This window comes from Pipra filicauda, unplaced genomic scaffold (assembly GCF_003945595.2).
Source record: "Pipra filicauda isolate LSUMZ 115617 unplaced genomic scaffold, ASM394559v2 scaffold200_size1382263_pilon, whole genome shotgun sequence".
Classification (NCBI taxonomy): Eukaryota; Metazoa; Chordata; class Aves; order Passeriformes; family Pipridae; genus Pipra; species Pipra filicauda.
In genome coordinates, this window is record NW_024104311.1 from 741765 (window position 1) to 765593 (window position 23829).

The following is a 23829-nucleotide window of genomic DNA, read 5'->3' on the forward strand; positions in this document are numbered from 1 at the left end:
AAGACAGATCCTCCAGGTCCCTCAGTCAACACTTGCTCAAAATTCTGAACAGCTCTGCGGAACTACCGTGGCTTTTTTTTCCCCCACGTGGTATCAGTAGTGTGAAAGACTCAAAAGTTCCACTTTGAGCCAACTAGCAACAGAAAGTCAGGCACAGATATGGCTGAGTAACACATCAACTACAAATGGAAAGAAAGATGATATCTGGCCCTCCAGTAGCAGTGCAGGTAAATGAATTATGTAGAAAAAAAAAAGTTATCTACCAAGCATAATAAACAGCAAACCCTGAAGTGCTCTGTCCCAGAGTTTTCCCCTATAGAAACCCCAGCACTTGTTTTCTGGTTAGATTACTCAAGGAACATAAAACTAATTTACCTGATTTTCTTAAGGTGCTGTAGGTGGTTTAAAATACTACAGCAAGTGAAGCCTGCTTCCATAAAATGCTGTTAATTGTTTGTAAGGTCACTGGGTATGCGTAGCAAATTGAAAAACTGCCAGTAAAATACTACTACTACACATTTTCCCTTTAAAATACACATTTCAGCAATTTGATGTACATATGTACCCGTACATATATGTAGCACAGCAGAGGGAATTGAGGATAATGTCAAATCCCAGTGCTAGAAGAAACATGAAGGTAAATGGCACCTGCTGCCTATGGCTCCAAGTTTACTTTGACTCCAAAGACCACTTGCAGAATTGGAATAGGGAAGGGGAGGGCAGGAATGTCACAGGTAACTATAGTAAAGCCTAGAAGAATGACGCCCTACTAAATGATGGTAAGATGGTTGAAGCACTGTGGAGATCACCTTCAGAGCATTACAAAGCACCTGAGGTTGATTCTGTACATGAACAGTTCTGTATATGGCTGTAGCCTGTCTAAAAGACATCAATCAACTCACCTGTCATAGATGGTGCCAGCTTCCTTTGCCCTTTGTGGTCCACAGTACCTTCATAAGCTACAGTCACATCATACACTGCATCCAGATAGTCTTTCATTGTGTCAATGGCTACATGAGTTGCCTTCACGCGTGGTGTCAGCACATGCTTTAATATAGCAAGTCCTAGAGGGAAAAAAATCAAAAATTACAGTATTTGAAAGGAAAGTGGACTACATTTACAAAAGGAACATCATGCCAAGGAAGTTCAGGCATCTCCACTCAAAACCACAAAAGGTTCAATCTCAATTCTCAGTTGAGAGAATGTTCATGTGTGTACACTGCATATGCTCTACTGAACACATGTCGAAGATGAAACAGAAATCCCAAAGGATATTAAGGAGAGGAAGGCTGCTCAACAAAAGAGCCCTTTTATAGCTCCTGCTCTAAAAGCAGCAATGGTTTTAATGTGGCTCATGAGTGACGAAACAGCACTTCTCTTTACTGTTTATGTGTGCCCAACTGAGGTTAAAAAAAAGAGCAAATTAGCTGAGAAATACTAAACACACAGGTATCACCTCCTGAAATTCTGTATCAGAAACAGATTTGGCACGTGAGGCATAAGCACAGAGAATTTTAAGCATGCCTGATGCTCATCCAGCATTTTACTTCCCAAGGACAAGCCAATTTAGAGAACATACTGAATCCTAATCTACTCACTGTCCTAGCAGAAAACTTAGTGTGTGGGGGGGGAAATACAGCACTGAGAACCAAAACTAAGGAGGAAATCTTCTCTGCTTCCCTGCAACAACCTATTACAATTGATTTGGCTACTAACAAATTCATAGTTGTCTTTAACTTTTCCAGGCCAAGACACATAGACTGGTATGACAAGGACAAAAGAACGTCAGGTTTAACGTCACTCTGCAAGTCTTAACAGCAGTATTTCATATCCATTTTTGCTTCAGTTGACCACTTCCACCAGAGCACACTTTAGAACATAAAAATACACTGGGCTCAAAATTATAGAATTGATTCTGTTTCCAGAATTTTAACACACAATGACTTTCAAAATGAAAACAAGCAAACCAACAAAACCAAACCCAAAACCTTTTCATGACCTGAACACAACTCTTCCATGCCTACTTGAAAGGGTTTCTAGAAAAAAAAATCACACTATGCAAAAATTTTCACTATTTTGCTATAGGATATCTATCTTTCCAACAGAGAAGATAGAGAAGTATTGGAATAAAATTCTGGTTTTTCCTTTCTAGCCTATTTTTCATTGGTTTACTCTTCAGTCCATTTTTAAAGAGCCATCCACTGGTGCTATTGGTTCCTGATAGATGATGCGGAAATTTTTCTAAACAAAAGTATTGTGATATTGCTTTTGATATCTTTCTGCTTGCAAAATCAATTCAAAGGATTACATATTATGTCCTGATTTTGTACTGAATTCCCTTGCTGGGCAAAGCATATTTTGGTCTAAAATTATGAAAATATCTACTCATCACTGTAAGACAGTTTCTAAACTGCTCTAACATTCTTAAGAGTTGAAAATTTCAGTATAAATCATTATCTTGATTTCTTAATATTTGCTAAGAATCTCCTTGACTGAATACAGAGATAAAAGGGTGTTTACTAGCACTCCTTCTGAAGTCATTGTTCTATGCTTTACTGGCAATAGCGATAACTGTCTATGCAAAATGTTATATGGATCATGTAAATATTTTGAAGCATAACATGGTGGTAGTGTTTTCTTAGCTTGTGAACTGTTACATCAAACATCTAATTATGTTATGTTTCAAAATGTTTATGCTGTAAATGAAGCATTGAATATTCTAGTGTTTTGTCAGCAACTCTATTAGTGTTGACATTACACTCAACACAACTTTGTTCAGCCAAATTCCCAAACTTATTCTAAAAACACTATCATTCCTTTCCTGCCCAACTCATCTTCCCCTTAACCAAACTGTTACTGTAAGGAAGAAAAAGCGAAAATATCCTTCAGTGAGAACTGAATCCTCTAGACAAATTATTAATTATTAATCTCTGACTATTCACTGCATAGTTTTTCTTAATTCATGGCCAATTTTGGTGATGAAGATGGTCAGTGACAACCTGTGAAGTGCAACTGTAGAATAAGCCACTCTTACTCCACATGCTGCCAGTGAACTCTTGAGAGTTTAAGGACAAAATGAGTATGTATTTAAATAAAATCGATAAAGTCTATAATTCATTATTCAGAAATACTGACAAACTTGTAGCAAGTTCAGCACATCTTTTTAAAGAATCTGTTTTATAAAAACATTACCACACATTCTTGCAATTACTTGATGATCTCTGCTAAAATCAACATAACAGATTTTAAATCCAAGTAGTCACAGTATAGTTACCTTGGCAAGCTGCCTGCATCCAATTCACAAAACACACTGTGCTTAAACTGTTTTTAATGTTGTGCAATACTAAGTTAGAACCTCCGTCACAGTATTTGAGGTCATGATATTTTACTTTAAATGCCAAAGAAAATGAACTGGATACTACTAATAATGTAATACTCTACCTTAAAATGCTATAGCTTTGCTCTTCTAACTTTTGATTGATAAACAGATATAAAAAAAAAAGTGAAAACCTGAAGAAATATGATGAGCAATGATACTTCAAATATCATACATTTACTACATGATAGTAAGATGCAGAATTACTTCAGAAAGTCTGCAAGAAAACTGAATGAAATAAAATAATTACTTTGGCAAATACAAAAGCCCAAATCATTAACATCTATAGAACTGAATTTTACATCTAAACACAAAAAACCTAAAAAGCCACCAAACAAAACATTATTTATCTAACCTCTCAGGGTGAAGCTACATATAATAGTAGCTAAGTACAACTCTGTGAAGAAGACTGCTCTTCCCTTCATCTGCTCACAGAGCAGTTCAGTACAGGGAGGCCATCTACATTTTCAAACTTGGACTTCATTAGTCATAGTTGTATCCCTGATGTGCACACACTACATTTTTAAATGAAAACAACAAAAAACCCTGGCTCTAAATTAAGAATACTCTATGCATTACATTAGCATGACTACATTTCATCAACAAAAGTTATGTGCTCACTGAAAGTGGATGTCAGAATTAGTTTGAGGGATTTTTCCCCCCTATAAAACCACGTACTTGAAAATAACACAAAAACTGGAACCAGGGTGAAAACCTTGAAAAATTGAAAATTTATTTCAATACCAGCTAAATCTTTCCTTTTTCATGTGAATGTGTATGCAGTGATGATATTAGACTGAAAGCTTTGCAGTTATGCGTGCTGTCCCAAATACTGACCCAACTCTGAGTTCCCACTAGCTTTCTGGAACGCCTCCAGTGATCGAAGTTTTACTTATTGAAACCAGAGTTAGACTCATAAAATAACATATGGTGGGAGAGCTCATCCATTTGTATTCCATTGACTTACATAAATAGGACTCAGCTGATGGCAGTGTTAAAAAACTGCATGCTCTTGTAAAAAGTGTTTTTCTTTTACCACGAACTAAAGTACAGGAAATGCAAGTAATCTCAGGAAGAGTATAACCATCCCACAGCAAGACATGGGAGACACCACACCTTGGTACACTTTCTTCTGTCATGGGTATCTACAGAAATACAATGTAGTTTCTTGTTTTTCTAAACTTAATTTCTAGGGATGACTTTTAATAACAGAAACCCTTTCTTCATCCTAACAGCTGGTGTCTCAAATGCTACTCAAGGTCCATACTCCACTCTTTTTAAAAATTATATTCTCTTTTCCGTATCTCAATGTGCACTTTCAGAATAAGCCTGCTTACATGGAAGTATAGAAAAAAAGATCACCAAAAGCTACTTTCTTTAAAGACAGTTCCAAATAACATTTATGGATATTAAATACTTTGTATTGCTTTAGAATACAATCTAAAACTAATGCTAACTGAAAGGGAAACATTTTCGATTAGCTCAGTTGAAACACCTCTTTTTTATACGACCTGTAAAAGCAATTCTGAGATAAGCATATCCTGCACAGAAAAACATCTTAGCAGAAAGCACGATATTCGTCAAGATAAACTCAGCATTAAAAAACATTTACATTAGCAACTTTTCTGCATAAAAGCAAGAAAGATAATAAATGAATACCTGAAATGTTTGCCTGATTAAATGACCTTTGTTAGAAATTAAACCTTAATGCAAAATTCCATAAATGCCTTTTTCCAGGGAAGATTGTTTTGTCTTCATTCAGCAAAAATAAGCCAAGTTAAATTTAACAAGCTTCGGATCCCTTTGGCTTTGACTTTTAAGAGTTACTAATATTACGAGTAGGAGGGTTTTGGATTATTCCTATTTATTTTCGATTGTTTAAAATACCATTTCTTAACATTTGGGATAAAATTCATACTATAAAACCTAAGAAATTTGTGGTCGTTTGGGGTGTGTTGTGCAGGGCCATGAGCTGGACTCAATGACTCTGATGGGTCCCTTCCAACTTAGCATATTCTATGATTCTATGACTGACTACTACAAAATGATGAGAAATCTACTACATGGGTACATATAAATGGAATAAATTTTATACCAGAAGCTGCTACAAAAAATAATAATCATGTATTTTGTGGGGTTTTATAGATATTTGGTTCTATAGTCCAATACCATTAAAAAGATCCAAGCTTAAAAGATTCACAGTTTGAATGAAAGAGATACAATAAAAATTACCACTTCTATCATGACAAGATTAGTTAAATCCCCATGAAAATATGAGTGCCACCTACAAATTGATACTATTCAGCAATTCAAGCCCACTAACTGGTGTGGGACAATTCCTGCACTTTTAAGATGCCTAAACTCATATATCAGAGCCTGAAAGGGGTCACCAATATGTAAGTCAACTGAATGACTGCATCACATTTGAAGACAGGGATCACATTAGCTGGCTACTCCCACACAATGGAAAACGAAAACAAACTTGATTACTGTCTATATACTTAAATACTGGAATACGGAAAGCAAAAGCTTAGGAGACAAGGAGCAAAAACACATGACATCACATTCTTAGTTGTTCAAGGGAGGAGAAGAAGAAATATTTGATTACGAGAATGTTGCAAGACATCCCATTAGAAACACAGGCATTGTCAACCATGCTGAAACAGAGAAAGAGAGAGCCCATCCTGGTAGCAATTGCTGGAATCATCTTACCCAGACACCTGCTTTCCACCAGGAGAGGACAACTAGGTGTATCAGGTTCAAATCCAGCTACATGGCATACATCTCCTCCAGCTTGGAAGCCTCTAGCTAATATTCTGGCAACAGCTGGCTTATGTAGTTTGCTGTAGCTGTGAAATTCCAGCAAATACTGTTATTTTGGCCAAATAACATAAATACCGGAATAATTTTCTCAACTTGTTCTATGAATAACTCCTACATTAATCCTACCACAAATAACCAAATAAACTTCAAGAGTAGCATTTTTCCTTTCCCAATGCAATCAAACAAACATATTCTGTATTTAAAATACTTCCTGGTCCATCTGGGGTAAGAATCTGATCTGACTGGAATCTTCTGCCACTTGTAAAATGTGTAGAATGAGTAATCTTTGAATTTCTGGGGGTACTAGCATTATCCCTCGATGACAACATTTTCAGTCATCACAGTAAAATCAGTATACCTGGAAGTAAGCAATTTTCTGTTGCTTATTTTCACTGAATACAATTGTGGACAGAACTCACGATGGAGTTCAAGCTAATTAGAGTAGAGTTTTGCTGTGTCAAACTGATCAGTGCCTGAAGGCTGATACACATGTCAGGCTCCAACATGAAAACCACATATATTAATCCCCTAATTTAGGGGATTAATTAACTCTAATCAATGTTACCTCTAGATGGTTTTGGCATTCTTTGGTTTTAATAAACAAAAAAACCTGGCAGTACATTTAACTTGAACTTAGCAAAGCAGTTAATGACAAATTTGAAAAAACAGGCCATGGTTTTAATTTATTAATGTACAGTATCATTTATTGCTTTCTAAAAATAGTACAGTTCTACTCCTTCCCTACAAGTTTCTCTGTGTTTGATGGCCTTCAGCCTCAACTTAATCATCCAGATCTACCCACATCTGTTGGACTTACCCTGTATATTTGATTTCCTTGTGTTTCAGAAAGAGGGAAATCACCTGCTCTTGCTAGGACTCAAGATCTTGTGTAGAACCTGAGTCCTACAGCAAAACAAACTGTTACATGAATTATTATCAGCATTTTTTAAAGTTGCTCCTCTTTCAAGGGTGACCACAAGCACCTGTAAATTCTTTTGCTGTTTGCTATCTTTCCATCCTATTCACAGACAGATAAGATTTATTTATATATTCATACCAATGAGGAAAGACATAATAGTTGAAATCAGCAATGTCAAAATATTCTGTTGTTTGTCAACCCAAGCTATTTTTTAAATTCACTTTACATTTCTTTTTGTTGAACTGGTCCTAGGACCAACTGTAAAGAGCCTGTAACTGTGTCCAGAACAAGTGTTTACATAAAAAGACCATCACGATACGAGATGCAGCTCATTAACTGGTCCCACTAAGAACAGGTAATTAAGTTCAGCCCAACAGTTCTGCCTAAACCAATGAACCTTTATTCTAGATGAGGATCCAGCTCATGGACAGTAAAAGTAAACACAAATTCCACAAAACCTTTTTATATTTCCTCTCTGCAAAACGAATAAAGTACATATACACACAAATGTAAAAAACAGTATTTCAGACAGCATGATAAACATGAGTTATGCTTGTGCCCTGTGCTCTAGGAATAGTTTTGTTATCTTTGGGTGTAATAGCTCTGGTTCTATTATCAGTTTCAAGTTTAATTCTTCTTAATTAAACCACTATTTCCAATATTACACTTGCACTATTTTTTCAACATAAAATTGGGCCAAAATGTAAGAAAAAAGCATTATAAAGCTTACATTTCAAGGTATAAAACAAATAAAAAAATTCCCCTACATGTCTGTAAAGCTAACCCTGAAGCACTGTGCTCTGTAACTAATATACTAAGATGACAAGACTAAATTATTAGACTTTATTATATCCCCATGAAGAATGAAGTGCAATTTTAAACTGTAAGTTACAGTATGTCCTCATTCCTCTGATTGACGGAACTACTGGGCATTACTACCCTTCCTAAGACTGTAGGAAATAAGAAGCCTCCAGGATCTTTCAGACAAGTGTGGAATCGTGTTTTTAGTTCAGCTGAGTATATAACATAACAGCGCTCACACACTACCAGCACAGCATGTACTGACTGACTGGTTTGGCCACGGCTCCCATGCTGCAGCCACAAGATCCAGCCCGGACTGTGGTGGCACTGGGGTTCCTGCATGGAAGCCGCAGGCCAGGGCCAGCAGTGCTGTGCAGTAGCATGGTGGGACCCTGGGGAGTTGTCATCACATCCTGCCAGCTGCCACGTGGAATTCCCCATCCTCACAGCTCCCAGGTGTACTGGTATGTGCCTTGTACTGGTATGGGCCTTGTGGACCAGTCTTCGGAACAGTTTGGTAGCAGCTCTCGGTGTCAGTCATGCTGCCTCTCAGCACGCTTGTATGAGGGATGCTCCAGTTCAAGGGAGTTTCTACCTTTGTGTGAACACGCAGAGGAGCAGGGTTCTGCGCAGACTGCTTCCCATTTTCTCCACATAACAATAAGACCAACCATAAAAGAATTTTGCAGTGAGGAAAAGCAGATCTAGAGGATTCTGCACTAGAATTGGAGATGTTTCTTTTTTGATAACTATTTGTCATGGGAGTTTTTAAAAGGAGTAATCCTACAAAATAAAAGCAGACCAATACTGGAGAGAAGAGCACTAGGAGAAAAAAACAGGTGCTCTGAAAGTACAAAAGCAGTGTTTTACTGTTTTGCAGACTGCAGAGATATAATTAAGAGGTGAATTAAAGTAATAGCAATAAAAATCTTTTCCCTGAGAAAGGAGGAGAGGAAAAAAATCCCTATCAAACACCACCTCCCCCCAAACTCTCAAAGAACCGCCAAGCTAAATGAAACATTTGACTTTCATTTCCGACAGGAAACTGAAGCAATGAACAAATACATTATGACTTAAGCTCTCCTGCTCATACACGCAAACAAATTCCATTCTTCCCAAGGAGAAGAAAAGCATGTATCCTTTTGGAGACAAGCTAACAATACTTAATAAATTGATGATATCAACAGGCTGATTCACATACTTGTGAATTCATTTCAGTGTGTCACAGGAATGAATTTACCAGACCTATTTGTTATTCTTTGTTTACCTCCAGAGTGAATTATTTCACTTTTGGTCAACAGGAAAAAACAAAACCAGGAAATATGTTCACCGAACATGTTGAACTTAAGAGTTTACATGTATTGTGCATATGATGTCAAAAAATATGAAAAAGCTTGGGACCCTTGGCTTTTTGCGAGCCTTTCCAAAGATGAAGTAATTCCATCTGTGGTTATAGAGACAATGCCAACAACCAAAGTGACTTCAGAATAAAGTTCAACCAAGAGAAGGTTGAGACTGGAAGGTGAGAGAGGAAGAAAACCAAAATGCCACAGGAGTACTAATGCTAATTAAAAATTAAGTGATGGAAGACTTTTAAGGCACAACCATCACTATGCAAAATACTCTTTATATTGGCTAATAACTGGAATTGGAGCTACAGTATCAACTTAGGTGGAACAGCCCTGATTCAGTGCAGGTAATTCCTACAACCTTGAATGAGAAAATAAATACACAGATATAGGTAGAAACTATGGAGAGCCTTCTGGAATATTATTACTCTTGCACAATGTGAAATGCATGAAATATCTGTATATAAGCTACTATAATCTTACTTTCTGGTAAGAGAAACACTAGTTTATGCTATTTTAACCCTTTAAATACCAATCAGGCAGGCTTAATAGTCCAGTTAAGGTGAGGTTATCTTCAGATTATATAAAAATTTTATATAATATATATTAACACTGTAACTAAGAATTATTTCAAGACTTATTTTGCTTACCTTCCTTTTCAGCAAATGATTGACTATCTGCAATGACTTTTGGTATTTCTGGATTGTAACGAGTCCCCTCTGGAAAAATCACTAAATACATCTGTGGGTTTAAAAAGAAACAAAACAGACAAGTTCTTATAATAAATGTAAACTGATTGCTTTTACAGAAATTATCAATACTTGATAGGTCCATATTGTAGTTAGCTCACACCACTGATTACTGTAAGGATCCAAAGAAAATCAGAATACTTGAGCTAAAATTTCCTAGCTCTAACAAACTTACTGTTCAAGGTTCAAAATAATTTCCTTTGAAAATACACCATAGAAAGTAGTCCAGGTGATTTAGGAAAGGAGATGGCACTTGTCAACAAAAGTCAGCAAGTCAGGAGCAGCTAATATCAACAAGAGTATCAGTTTTAAGAGATTTTGAAAAGACAGGCAAGTATGTCACAAATGACTGAAATTTTTTTCTTTAATACTGCTCTTGCCTCTAGTCTTTCCTTATACTGAAATATACATTTAATTCCATCCATGATCAGCTACTTTACAAGCCTCTATGCCTCTCACTGCACTGGATATTAAATATATTAGGAACTGAAACTCATAGTTTAGTGTAATTTGAACTTTAAAGTCACATTCCTTTAAGCATGCACGTCTGCAAGGTTAGATTTCCCAAGTTAATTCATTCACTTGCCTGTTCAGCAACAACCTATAGGTTCTCAAATCATTACAGAGGTAATGATTTTGCCTAAATATCTGCATATCTGAGTGCAAAATTATGTACCCAAATAGGACCAGTCAAATGTGATGAATCTTTCATTTTCTTTGAAACAGAACAGAGGTTTCTTTCTTTTTTAGTGTCTGTGTCTTGCATAATCTCCTATAAACAAAGCTGATGCAAAACATCATTTAAGCAGTGAAAATTTCATATTGGGGGTTCATCTGCAGAGGAGACATGGCCACAAATGGTAACTAGTGTGGAGCTGACACATTCACAGTGAAATGCCTACTGTGCCTACACTAACTTCTTAATCTCAAGAAATATTTGAAAGAAAAAGAGACCGTGGATTTATAAAACAGTCCAAGGAGGATTATCAGTGAGTAGATGAAGACACTGACAAGTGGGAGTCCACATCATGTAAAGACATCAAGTTGAATAAAAACTCAGAGAGAGACACACAGGAATCTAACTTTGTGCTTCTAGCCCAAAAAACATCAAGGTATTGCACTTAATAACTGCAGAAGAGCTAGAGAAGAGGTTGAATGCCAAAAGACAGGCCCCGGCAAGTAAACGGTCCAGAGTCAGCCCCAGCAAGGAAGGCTGAAAGATGTGCTAGAATTCAGAGATGGGAAGAAATCTAGGAAATGTGAAAACCAGTGAAGGCAGCAGGAGATCAAGAAAGAGGAGAATTGAGTACACTGCCTAGAACCTGGTAGGGGAAAAAGAAAAAAGAATATGTTAAGAATGGGAAAACCAGTTCCAGTAGAGTGAAGAGAGCTACAGAAAAAGCGGCACTTGTCACAGCATGTTTGGGGGAGAACTGGCAGACTGCAGAGGCAGGTGAAGTCCAAGAATGTTCAAGGACAAGCAGAAATCAACACAAGCCAATGTATACAAACTGTATACAGATTTGGTGGGGAAGGAACAAAAGAAAATGCGTTTAAGAGTCAAGGTGCTTACATTTTTATAACATAACAGTAGTGTAAGTACAGGGACAAGTACAGGAATCCTCAGACCCAGCTGTAGTCCACACTTTCCCCAGTCATCTATACATTTTGTCTATGAAGTACACTGTTGAGATATTTAACTGACTAGGTAAAACTTTTCCAAGTAAGCTGGAAAGGACGTAATATTCAAATCCAGATGCATTTTTTTTCCTTTCATAAATGTGCTCTATTCAAATCACATAATTTGAATTCTTAACATGGCACTTCAAGATGAGGTGTTCCACCCCCCTCCTTCCCCATCAAAGACTATATGCTTAGCTCTGAAGGGTAATTCAGTGGCTGTAACAGGTAACAGAGCAAAGGAAGTCAAGCACACAGGATAGGAACACCATTCTTGGTACAGATGTCAGCACTTACAAGCATGCAACAACGTTACTGGTCTTCAAAGTAGAGAATGTAACCACCAAAAGCTGGTTACACAACGGGGAACAGTATCTACTTACTCCAGTCCTACATGTATAATACAAAGCAGGGATTGAAATTATACTTTAATTATTCTTGTAAACCTCTAAAATACAAGCAGCTAAACAGATTTGTTGACCAGAATCTGAATATCTCTGAATTGAAAGCATACCAACAAGACTGAGAAGTGGCCTTTGCTTTAAATTCAGCACATATAAAGCTACTATGTAGCTCACTAGGACTACTTTAACTGAGTAAAATTCATAAATGTAAATAGATTCCTACTTATATTCACATACAGTCCTGCACAAGACAAAGATATTCTGCCAGAGCAAATTCAGCCTACCAGATCTATTTGTATGACTGGCTTTTCTCCCAACATAGGCAGCCAAAGTTAAATCCTTAAGCACTATTTCCAAAGACTGTAAATCTCTTCAGATTTTAATAAATAAATAAGCTCCCCTGAACTTGGAATAAGAACTGCTGAGGTGTAGAAGCATTTTAATTGCCCAGAAACACTAGCTGAAGGTAAAGCCATTTTTTATACGGATTTTTTCAATTATGGCAATTAGCTACATAAAGTTACACACTTTATCGCAGTGGTTGCAAAGTACAGTGCTTGTGTTCAAAATGGCATAGGCAGTTTTGGATTACAGTAGCCCCTGATTCGTTGAGACATTGATTTTAACCCAAGCACTAGGTCCCTATGTTCAGTTAAGTGGTACTTTCATGCCTGTTTCTACAGGATGGTTTCATGTCAATAAACTCGGTATGTCTCATCAGTTTGAAAGCTTCAAGGTGAAACTTTGAATCAGGATTCATTTAGTAGAACCCTACTGATTCTTGTTGGAGTCAGAAAATCAGGAAAGAGGCAGGGGTTACCGGCAGAGTCCCCAGTGTAATGTCAGTGCACTTGCCACAATCCAAAATGAAATGAATGGAAGATGATAACTGCATTCACCCAAATAGCAATTCTATTCATTCCCTCTGCATCATCGAGGTCTCCCAGGCAAAACCAAACAGCAACAGCACCAAAGGGGCTGTGCCTCCAGAATCGGGGATAGGGTAGCTGAGGAAGTCCCTGTCATAGATCAGAGGGCCACAAAAGGAGCTGGGTGGAGCAGGGGAAAGCGGTCCAAAGCAACAGATGAGAGTCCCTGGAATACAGAATAACCATAAACATACAGGAAGAGAAGGTGACAAAGAGAAAAGCTGGCCAAGGATAGGGTTTTGGAGGGTGTCCTGGAGGAAGCTGCTGCCATTCTGTAGAATAACAGAGAGCATCAATAAGTGGTAACCACTGACTAAAGGTATCTTGCATTTACTGTGCTGTTGCCAGGTGACAAGGGGAAAACAAATATTTTCATTTACAAAATTCATATTATTGCATTCTGACAGCTAGAGAGACTCATATGTGTTTAGACCACTGCCTAGAAGGCATGTTTCTGGTGAATTGGATGCGAAACACTATCACTCAGATCAATAATCAAGATCAAAAAAGATAGGGTATGAGAAAGCCTACCTGGTATAATTGAAATCACATACAAAGGGTGATGTGGGGAAAGCAGGCAAGAACATCCACGATTTATAAGTTGTTAGGGATTTGCAAATTAGTAACTATATGACAAAGTAATTACAATAAGTCTTATAGCAGTTGTACTAATGTACCTGTCCCCTCCGCGCTTTTATTGTTTGATTGGCGTTGCTTCGCATGACAAAACTGTGACTAAATGACAAAACCAAAACACATAGTAATCAGCTAAATATTGTTGTACTAGTTTAAATCTCACATCTCAGAATGCAGTGCATGATAAAAATAAATATAAATTACATTTTCATTTATCAAACTGAATAGTTTGCTGTTCAGAAGAGTTAACTTTCTTTATAAATCAAGTACATTGAGCATATAAAGCATCAGCTGGATATATTGTTGCATTGAGAAATGCATTAATCTTATTACAGCTTACATTAAAACAACATTAACGCAGAAGTGCTCTTTAAACAATGTGACAGTCTGTGTTCTCATAACAAGACATAAGATTGCAATTTATTAGCAATCAGTCAGACTTCATGGAATTTTAAACAAAATCACAGCGTTTCAAGTGTGTTTTACCAAGAAAAGGTTCAATAATGCACCATTTAGGTGTATAATTCAATGACAGTTTGGGAAGCAAAGTAATTGCCAAAATTAAAAAATGTATTAGTTCAAGATTCCCACTAAGAAAACATGAGTGCAACAGTGTTTCAGTCTAGCATCAAAGTTTTATTCGCATCTGATATTGCTGCGCTGCATCTGGGAAGATGGGTGGACCAGCTGCAAAGTGGAGGAAAAGGGGCTTTTAAGGCAGGCAGGTGGAGGTCGTAAGTCCCACTGTTACTGCACAAAAGGAGGCTTACCAGACCACTAATCCAGTTCTACTGTGAATGTAAGAGGCTAAGAGACAGTCTTACTTTTCCTGTCAGTTTTAACTCCAATTTACTTGTAATTAAAAAAAAAAAAAAGTCCACAGTGAAACAGTAAAGATCTTGCTACACTGAAGAGAACAGAAGACTGGTTCTGTCTTCCTATATGTCTTTAATTTCTTAATGGGAATAGGGATGGCTCCAGACAGACTGAACATTAATCATCTGGATTCTTTTGTTTAAATTGTATGTGCAGAGAAACTGTAAACAACAACATGACCCTTAACACAGATTCCTGTCCATCCCTACTCTATTGGTATATAAATCTTTCCTTAGCAGCTGAAAGGCCAGCTCTTCTCTAACACTACAATAAAGAAAGAACTCCACCACCACATACATGCAGAATGACTAAGCTACACCAGCTGCCCTATAAACTGAGGAAAAGCCCACCCTGAGCTATAGCATACAGTACATAAAAATTCCAGAGTAGTAGATCAGTTATTTTTGCATGAAGCTGATGACTTTAGGGCATACTTGCTTTACTGATCAAAATGTCTTTTATTTTAAAAGCAATATGGTTGCTCGTGAATGTCATGCTAAGTTGCAGAACTGCAAAGTATCTCCATGAATAATGGTGTAAGGACACAAGTTATCATGATCTTCTCAGAGTAGTAACTGCATGTTAAAGGCCATTTAATAGCATCTACATTTAAATTCTCAGATAAAGCAGATTACAGAAAATTTAGTCTTCCCTCAAATGACAACTCAATGGCCTGTGTCTTTTACCCCAGCAGATGCAAATATTTGTCTCAGTAAATAGGCTTTTGACAGCTTTGGTTTTATAAAACTTGTCATTCCCTATATGGTTTGACTGAGAGATTTTAAACAGAATGAATGTCTGCAGCAACCCTAGACAGTATGAAGGAAACGGCAACAACTGCCTGGCATGCACATCCAGGTTCTGGGCCCATTTCCAACACCACCAACTTTACTCATTCAAGCCTCTCAATAAGCATAAGGCCAGTTTGCTTTTTGAACACAGACACATGCACAAACAGAAACTCTCTATCTCCAAAGAAGAAAAAAGAAAAGACTATTATGAATGTCAAAGCAACCCATGCACTCCTTTTACCCAAGCCTCACCTTTTATAAGGTTTGACAATATGTGGAGTCTAAATCCTAATCATACATTTTTAAATAAAATGAAAGTGTAACTGTTCTGTATCAAGGCTTGCTTAGTTGGTTTTTCTTAAGTTTAGCCAAAAAGGCAGAAAAATTTTAATACACAGCAAGTAATGGAAGCCAAGCACAGTGATGCTAACCACTGAGCCACAAACCATACAGGGAGTCATGAGAAAAGTCACTTGGCAGTAACAATCATTCTTCAAATAGAAAATTATCAAGAGTTTGTTTTGGTAATTTTTTTCCTCCTCCAGGCATATCAGACAAAGTTATTGTGTTCTTAAGATGTCACTGCCATTAGAAATGATTGACCATCGTGATGACTAATTAACATTTGGTAAGAATGGTTCTTGACTTTCAGAAGTCAAGAGTGTCAGTCTCTGACAAGCACACAGTAGTCAAAATGTTGTCTTTTGAAACAAAGGGTTTCTCTTTTGAAATAGTGGTTTCTCAAGGAAGGTGCTACAGTTCATCTTCTAAGTCCAAACCCCCTTGCTCTCTACAGAGAGGATCACAAAGTTCCTATCATTCAGAAAGCACTAGTCAAATTTTCCTCATTTTAATTAGAGGCATCACTCTAATCATAGAAAGTAACTGTAAAAACACAGAAAGAAAACAAATCCATGATTACCATCTTGTAGTTTGTGGGTATCGGGCATGGCTCTTTTCTCCAATAAGCCTTTGCCATTAAAAAAGTCAAAGAAATGAGAAGGAAGGTATAAGCTTACTGGAGTCTCAGCTTTCATCTGGGCCCGCAACTTCTCTCTCATTTCTTTCTCATTGAATTTGGCACTTCTTTTTACATAGACTCCTCCATGCTATCAGAGAGAAAAAAAAAAGAAAAGCATTAAATATTTAGGTGTAGTTTAATGTAGAATAGTTGATAGAAGAACAAACAAGACAACAATGACAAGTCACCTTTATGACTCATTGCTGCAAATTGCCCACAAGACATTTTCTCCTAGGATGAAAGCACCTGAAACTAATTTTACATTTGCATGTACTTTAGTTCACAAAATCTGTTTAAATAAAAATCAGATACAAAAAAACTCCCAGTGCATAAAACATTTGAAGTGTGTTGTTTAAAGGTGTTAAATAATTAACTGAAGATGTCATTGGAAGTGACCCCAGGGATCTGTCCTTGACAACACTGACATGTAGCTTAATTTGTATATCAAGGGAAAATCACACAAATGAAGTTACTCACATACAAGTATTTACAGGTCAATGCTTTCAATTTTATGCATCCGCTCTTAAATAGTGACTTATGCAAATACGGGAAATGCAAGTATCACACCTCCACATACAAAATTTATGAATAGCACAAATTTAGCTAGCATATGTCTTGAAAACTTCCATGCACTTCTTAGAGAATCAAATTTTCAATAAAGAAGTTACATACAGAGATAACTGAATAAGTAAACCAAAATCTGTAGAAGACAAAGAATTTTATAGAAGTATTTTTACTGAAAACTATTACAAAAAGTTGGACTATGTCCAGGAAGAGATTCACTTTATAACTTGTTGCACACAATTAATCACAAAAACTTCAGTAAAAGGACTACAGCAAAGTACACACAAAGAGAAATTTGCTGTATCATTTCCCTCTTCCACCACTTTGTTTTATCTATGGAGTAAGAGGATTCAAACAAACATGCATCAATATGAACTACTGATACAATAAAGTCTGGAAAAACAAAATTAGCTTCCAAATAACAGAATTTCAGTTTTAAGGTACCTTGTTTTCATGGGTTTTCTAAGGGGCTCCATAGCTTCTTAATATTCTTTTCTGTCCACCTTGACTATTAGTATTAGATTTTGTCAGACAACTTCTGTCCATTTATGGTTTTACATGCTCAACAGAAAGGTGACAGAAAGATTAAAACTACTAAGAGCTGAATCTCATTTAAATGTCTGATCTCAGGAAAAGATACAGTACACATTGTAGAAACAGGGGCTGTGTGTGGAACTGGCATGGCATGGCCAAAAATAAAGCTTGAGGGGTTAGGAAGAGGTCATGCAAACTGCTTTCAGCCTTTGCTTTTCACGGCATGGAGAGATGGCCGTGTAGCTGCTTAGACAGTGGTATCTGATGAGACTTTTAAGTTGTCCTCCAAAAGCTGCAGTGAAAAGGAACATGAAAGTCAATGGTGCATTAACTCCATATTACATATTCTGTCTTAACATTATTGTCTGTGGTTCTCTGCCAAGGTGAAGTAGCCAGCTCTAACAGTCAGTTGGGCTGCTGTGACTGGCAGGGGACCAAAACCATAAACAGAATTCCCCAGCCCACTGAGTTTGGCCTTTAGCAGGCAGGAGCATGGTATTGGGACCATCCCATAAGCAGTATTAACAGTTCCAGACAGATAACAGCATGAAGAGAAAAATGTTCCAAAGCTGTGTAGTAAACAGAGAGCTATAAGTTATCTCCACACTCCACTTATAAGACCATTTTTAAGATCTGACACTATTAAAGGGAAGTAGAATTCTTAAGTAGACTTAAGTACAGTTGTATTCTGACACTCACCACAACTACCCCTTTCAGGAAGGGCAAACTCAGTTTGGTATCAGAAATAATGCATCTACTATACAAGACTTCCATGTAATTGGTAAGTCGTCATTCTGTGTGAGCTGAGTTAGGTGAGGCTTTGATAAATGGGAGAAGGCTGAAATCAAGGTCTTCCCTTATCAAATTACTAACCAGTTGCAGTGAACTGGAAAAATACTGAACCAACTTCTCCTTGTTTAATTTGTTAACTGGGAGAAATGAAGTTACTACTGTAGAGTTTCCTCAGGGACACCATAACACCAAAGACTCATCTGGTGTCCCACCTCAGATTTCTTAATGCTCAGAAGCAATTTGTACTTCTGAAGGAAATGAGCATACGGTCACGTAAGAACAGACAAAGTATGTAGTGTAAGATCAGCATTTGCTGCACACAACCCAAATACATCACTGTGTCAGGTGCCCCAAGGCTCAGGGTTACAAAGCTAAAGAGAGGCAAGATGCCACACTAACTAAATATGTCGCTAAAATTCAATAACAACCAAAAGGGTGAACAAGCTGATGCTGAATAACAGAAGAGATAAAGACATGCTTCCTGTGTTAAAAAATCAGGCGAACTGCGAGATATCAAAAATATTTATCAAAATATTTATCCGAGTCGCACTGAAATAGGTTCCACCTTATAAATCAGACCTGAAACATAACAGGTTAATTTAAGTGTTTCTTTTCTTTTCTTGCTATTAGATAGCTGCCTCCAAAGAAGAATGCTAGTTATGCCATTGTATATAGCTTGAATTCCCCAATTTGTATTGCATTTCCTTTTCAGTAAGAGATCAAATATATGAACTCCTTTCAAAACAGATTTCTGGAAGTACTGTTTTTAAGGTTATAATTTTTTTCCGCTGTACTTTAAAAGCCCCTCTCTCAGTCAACAATGGATTATGTTTACAAATATACTTCCTTTGTGCCTGAATTTCGCTCTCCTGGACATCCAGACCACGTTTATTTCCAAACAGGATGTTTACCTGAGGTAGGGAATATGAATTCCGTGAGCATGGCGTAATTGTGTGGCTCTGGAAACTTTTAGTGGAGTGTAAGTGACATCACTGACAGAACATCAACAGGAAGGGCAGGAAGTGTTTTATGTTTTTGCACTGTTTGGTGTGATAAAAACAATAAAAATACCTATTAGCTCGCACTGCAGGCCTTCAGCATCCCGTCTCAGTCATTTAAGCACACATGCATCACCACTGCCTTTCAGTTGTGTCACTGAATTAATTATATATATATATACATAAATAATCACCCCTCACTAAATCTTGTAGAAGCTTTATTTTTTTGAGGAATCTGAAGCTGAATAGATTTTATTTAATATATATGTTTTGATTAGTAATGTAAGCTACATTCAGATTAATTTCCACAGGAACCTTCTTTTAACAGTCAATATACCAGTCAGGAAACTGAGCACTGGATATTCCGGATAGCAAAAGTAATTTTCCAAAATCTTGAAAAAAAATAATTTCTGGACACATAGTGATAGTGGATGGAATATACATCCTGTCTGTATTTTAATTAAAACAGACTTAAATCTCCACCAATGTAATGACTACAGGCAAGGACAAAGAGCAAAATATTTCCATGCAGCAGACTGGTCACTTTAGTGGATGAAAAATGTAGAGAATGACTGGGGACAAGTATCAGACAACTGAAAAGTACATTTTCTCCCAAAGGATACCCTTAGTGAGGTATGACAGGGTCTGACAGCTTGAACTTATTTAGGGGACTGGGACAGCAAACCTACCAACAAAATAAATTGTGAACCGTTTTCTTATTTTCTCTGAAGTATATGCTTCTCTAAACATACCAGTTTTAGTAGAGCCAAGATCTATAACCTACTTGCTGTCTAAGACAATCATCCATAAGACAACAAAGATTTTCAACTATCAAGTTGAAAACATTGAATATGATGCCAAAGATGAGGGAAAGAGTAAATTCTCCTCTTCAGACATACACCTCTTCATATATTCCTTTGCATACTAATATATAGTTCTAATCATACTGAGCATAGTATTTTTCTCAATATTCCCCGCCCTTTTGGACAGGGCTGACAGTAAGTTCAAACAGTCTAATTCTATTAGAAGTATTTTTCTAAGTGATTTTTTTTTGCTTTTCTTTGCCCAGGTGGTGGGGTGGGGGAACAGAACGCAGATTCATGTTCATCAAACACATAAGAACATAGAAAAGACAAAGCAGAAAAATCTTATTGAACAAGCACTTTGGAACAGTTATCCAGAACTCTATTTCTATTCTAACAAAGAAGCACCCATCTAAATCCTGAGATAAGTGCTGTAAAGCCATTTCTGATCACCTAGAAAAACAAACCAGTACTTTCAAAAACATCCCCCTCTACATTTTGTTTGTATTTAAAAACAGTCCTGCTTTCAGAAAAAGCAAAGATATGACAAATTCAGAGGATTTTAGGGAGGATTTTAAGTAATCTACACTGCTCTCCACCATTTTAGAGTGAAGATCACATCTGCTCAGCATGTTGGCTGTACAATGACCATGGCCCACTGTTTCTTAGTAATTGTGTAGTTTTGAGTCACATCAGGTTGAGATTTCAAATTAAAAGCGACAAGAGGAGCATTATGCAGAAAGAAGAGAAAGAAAAATGTAGTAATAGGATTATTGTTAGACTCAGGTTTTTGCTTAGTTAAAGTCCAAAGTAAAACCATCAATACTTTCACGGGGCTGCCTTTCCTCCACTAAGATCCAATTTTTCTCTTTTATATTGTGGTAAAACCAAACAACTGAAAAATAAATAAGTACAGCACAGAAATGCCAATTTACTCCCAATTTGTAGCATGATACATAGAAAAAAAAATTTGTTTACACCTACTGCTAAGTGGACTTTTGGACTGTAAAAAGAACAAAGTTCTAGAAAATTCTGAAATGCTTTTAACAGACAGTTTTAATTCTAGTAATAAACACCATCCATAAGACGTATTCATTTACTGAGTCTAATAACTGTCTCTCAACTAAGATACACATCTAACTACACCGAGTGAAACCAGCTATTTTCATGTCCAAATAAATAAATGCCAGCTCAGAACTACGTCTTCCCAGCATGCATGGCAAACAGAGGGAAAGTACATCTTACATATTTGACCCACAAACAGCAAGGAAAAGGTGAACAGGCTTACCTGTGAAAAATACCACCCATAGAGCGGAAGCCATTTTAAGCCATCTTTCAGGACATACCGGACATGCCCAAGAGCATTCTGCCTAATTGCCAGCATGTCCGCAATAATCCAATCAACTGCAAAGACAAAAGCCCAACATACTCAGTTAAATTAGTTCTTAGTTGCTACTGATGAAACACAAAACACATGGTGTACGTATAAATGTCATTAAAGGTTTTTGAACTAGAAGTTCTTGCTCATTAGGGCAAGGCTGGAAAGAGACATAGTAAAGAGACAAGCAGACTTTTTAAACCTATAGAAGTGCTAAGACAAGCAAAAAAAATACAAACCTGTACACTGATGATTTGATAAATATATTACATTTTCTTTATTTTTTGGCAAATCCCCGTAGATTATTACCTAAAAAAATTAAAAAAATATGCAGTATTACTTTATTATTTATTTTCATTGCATTAGGCAGTGACGACATCCAATGCAGTAATTGGCTATTTACTAGGAAAACTGTCAGCAAGTTAGCACCATCAACAGACAAACACTCTATCACTGTGTCAGACAACTGACTCATCAACAAAGCTGTAAATATTAATTAATAAGGGCTTAGGAAAGCTATTCTGTTTTTGTGCTTCAGCCCTAGAACTCGATCCATGGAAGCTGACCTTCATCCACAAGATCCCTCCATTAGATAACTAAAGCTAATAGCCAGGTACAAAAATCACCATTTCACTTTATACATCTAATGAATAAGACATGCTTCAGCCAGACACTCACTCTTTATCATCCAATCTAAAATGTTAAGTTTTCCTGGGTTAGATCAATCTCAACCATTTGCCATGATTTTAACCATCAAGAACGAATTAAAAAGCATGAGGTTGAGAGGTGTCTTTAAATTGGTCTGTGGCTTCCAGCCAGCATGTTTTCTTATGCTTTTTTCTCTGTTATATTAAAGATACCCTTTAACCTTGTAGTTTCTCACCCTAAGAGGCAACGGCCTCAGTGAAATAACCTTGTGGGAGCAGGACCAGGAAGCAAGACGCTGAAGCAGGAATCCTAGTTACCCTTTTAAAAGGGATTAATTCAATTCCTTTTATATCAAATACAAAATGAAAAATGAATTAATTCTGAACTGAAGAATCAATACAGCTGTTCAATTATCTTTAATAAATATTTTCATTATTTAATGAAGCTTAGTTTTTCCAATAAGTACATTCTAGGCAGAATTTAGCCCTTGCTCTGCCAATACCAGTGGGTGTACTCCTCATTTCTAGAAGTTAGCTGTATCAGATATACACACTACAGCAAAATTAGTCCATTCACCAAAAAAACCAAAGTGCTATTTGGAAGGTTTACCCACTTGTTATCATCACTTCCCTGGTCTGGACAATCTTGGAATTTTATCTGGAAGATCTAGTTAACATTCAGATCTTGATTGGTATCATTTAGTATGCTAAGTCTCATATGCTGGTCTCAAACAGCATCTCCAGAAGATCTGCCCACCTCTTAGTTAACCTGTGATATTGGATGGGTAGTGCCTTGTTTTGTTAATACTAGACAAAAACCCCTCATAAAAGCTGTCTGTTTCACATTCATTCTGCTTCCTCTTTGAAAATGCAACCGCACTATTGACTAAATTTTGTTTCCAAGGCAGAAACCACATATTGCCAAACTGAGATATTCAGTAAACATGTGAACAAGAGATCATTGAGCATAAAGAGGACATTACTTATCTGAATTAATTTCCCTTGCCCCCCCCAAAAAAAGGCATACAATAATAAATTCTAACTGAACATTATTTGTAACAAGTCAGTTGACACGTATATTTTGAACAGTATCCAAGAAATTCAAACAAGATTTTGCTATAGGAGTGGTCTTCTCATTGAAGTTCCAGAATTTATAACCTTACTGCTGACACTAGGTACCACTGTTCAGTATAAGGTTGACCTTACAGTTCAGGTGCAAAAATTCCACTGAAATAAATCTTGCTATTCTCACTTACAGAGTTAAAGCCTCATTTTCCAAGAGTACACTTTCCCAGCACTGTTACATGTGAGGTCCATAAACACTGTTTGCTTTAATTTCAAGTTAAGACTCCACTATGCCGTTTCTGGCAAAGACTGCTTTAGAGGAAGGGAAAAGGTCCAAAACAACAAATCTCTAAACCAGAAGGTCCTAAATGCTATTTAAGCTTTTCTAAAATATATAAAAAAAATAAGAACAAGAGGAAAACAAAATATGCCCTTGACCCCAAGAGCTGCCCCACACAAGAAACAGGGTTTGAAATGTACAATTTTTAACTTCAACTTGTAAATATTTCCACTTTCATGTACAAAGTCAAGATCTCAGTGTAATCAGACCCACAATTTAAAGCCTTCAGTTGTGATTATTGCATGAGTAAAAACAAATATAAAGGATCATTCCCTTAAAAAAACATGTATAATGTTGTCTGCCAAATATAACAGTTAATCTGTATTATTTTTTATTTCAATAAGATTGGATCTA

General features: G+C 36.8%; 1 protein-coding gene across 1 annotated transcript in view; it reads right to left on the bottom strand.

Moving 5' to 3' along the window:
* The window catches only part of AGPAT5 (1-acylglycerol-3-phosphate O-acyltransferase 5), a 54382-nt gene that overhangs the window by 17462 nt on the left and 13091 nt on the right, over positions 1-23829 (bottom strand). The window contains exons 2-6 of the mRNA XM_027715480.2: positions 21663-21732; positions 21334-21449; positions 16353-16442; positions 9919-10009; positions 903-1064 (exon numbers count right to left, since the gene is read on the bottom strand). Of these exons, the coding sequence (XP_027571281.1) occupies positions 903-1064; positions 9919-10009; positions 16353-16442; positions 21334-21449; positions 21663-21732 (529 nt within the window). The remainder of the gene's footprint in view (positions 1-902; positions 1065-9918; positions 10010-16352; positions 16443-21333; positions 21450-21662; positions 21733-23829) is intronic.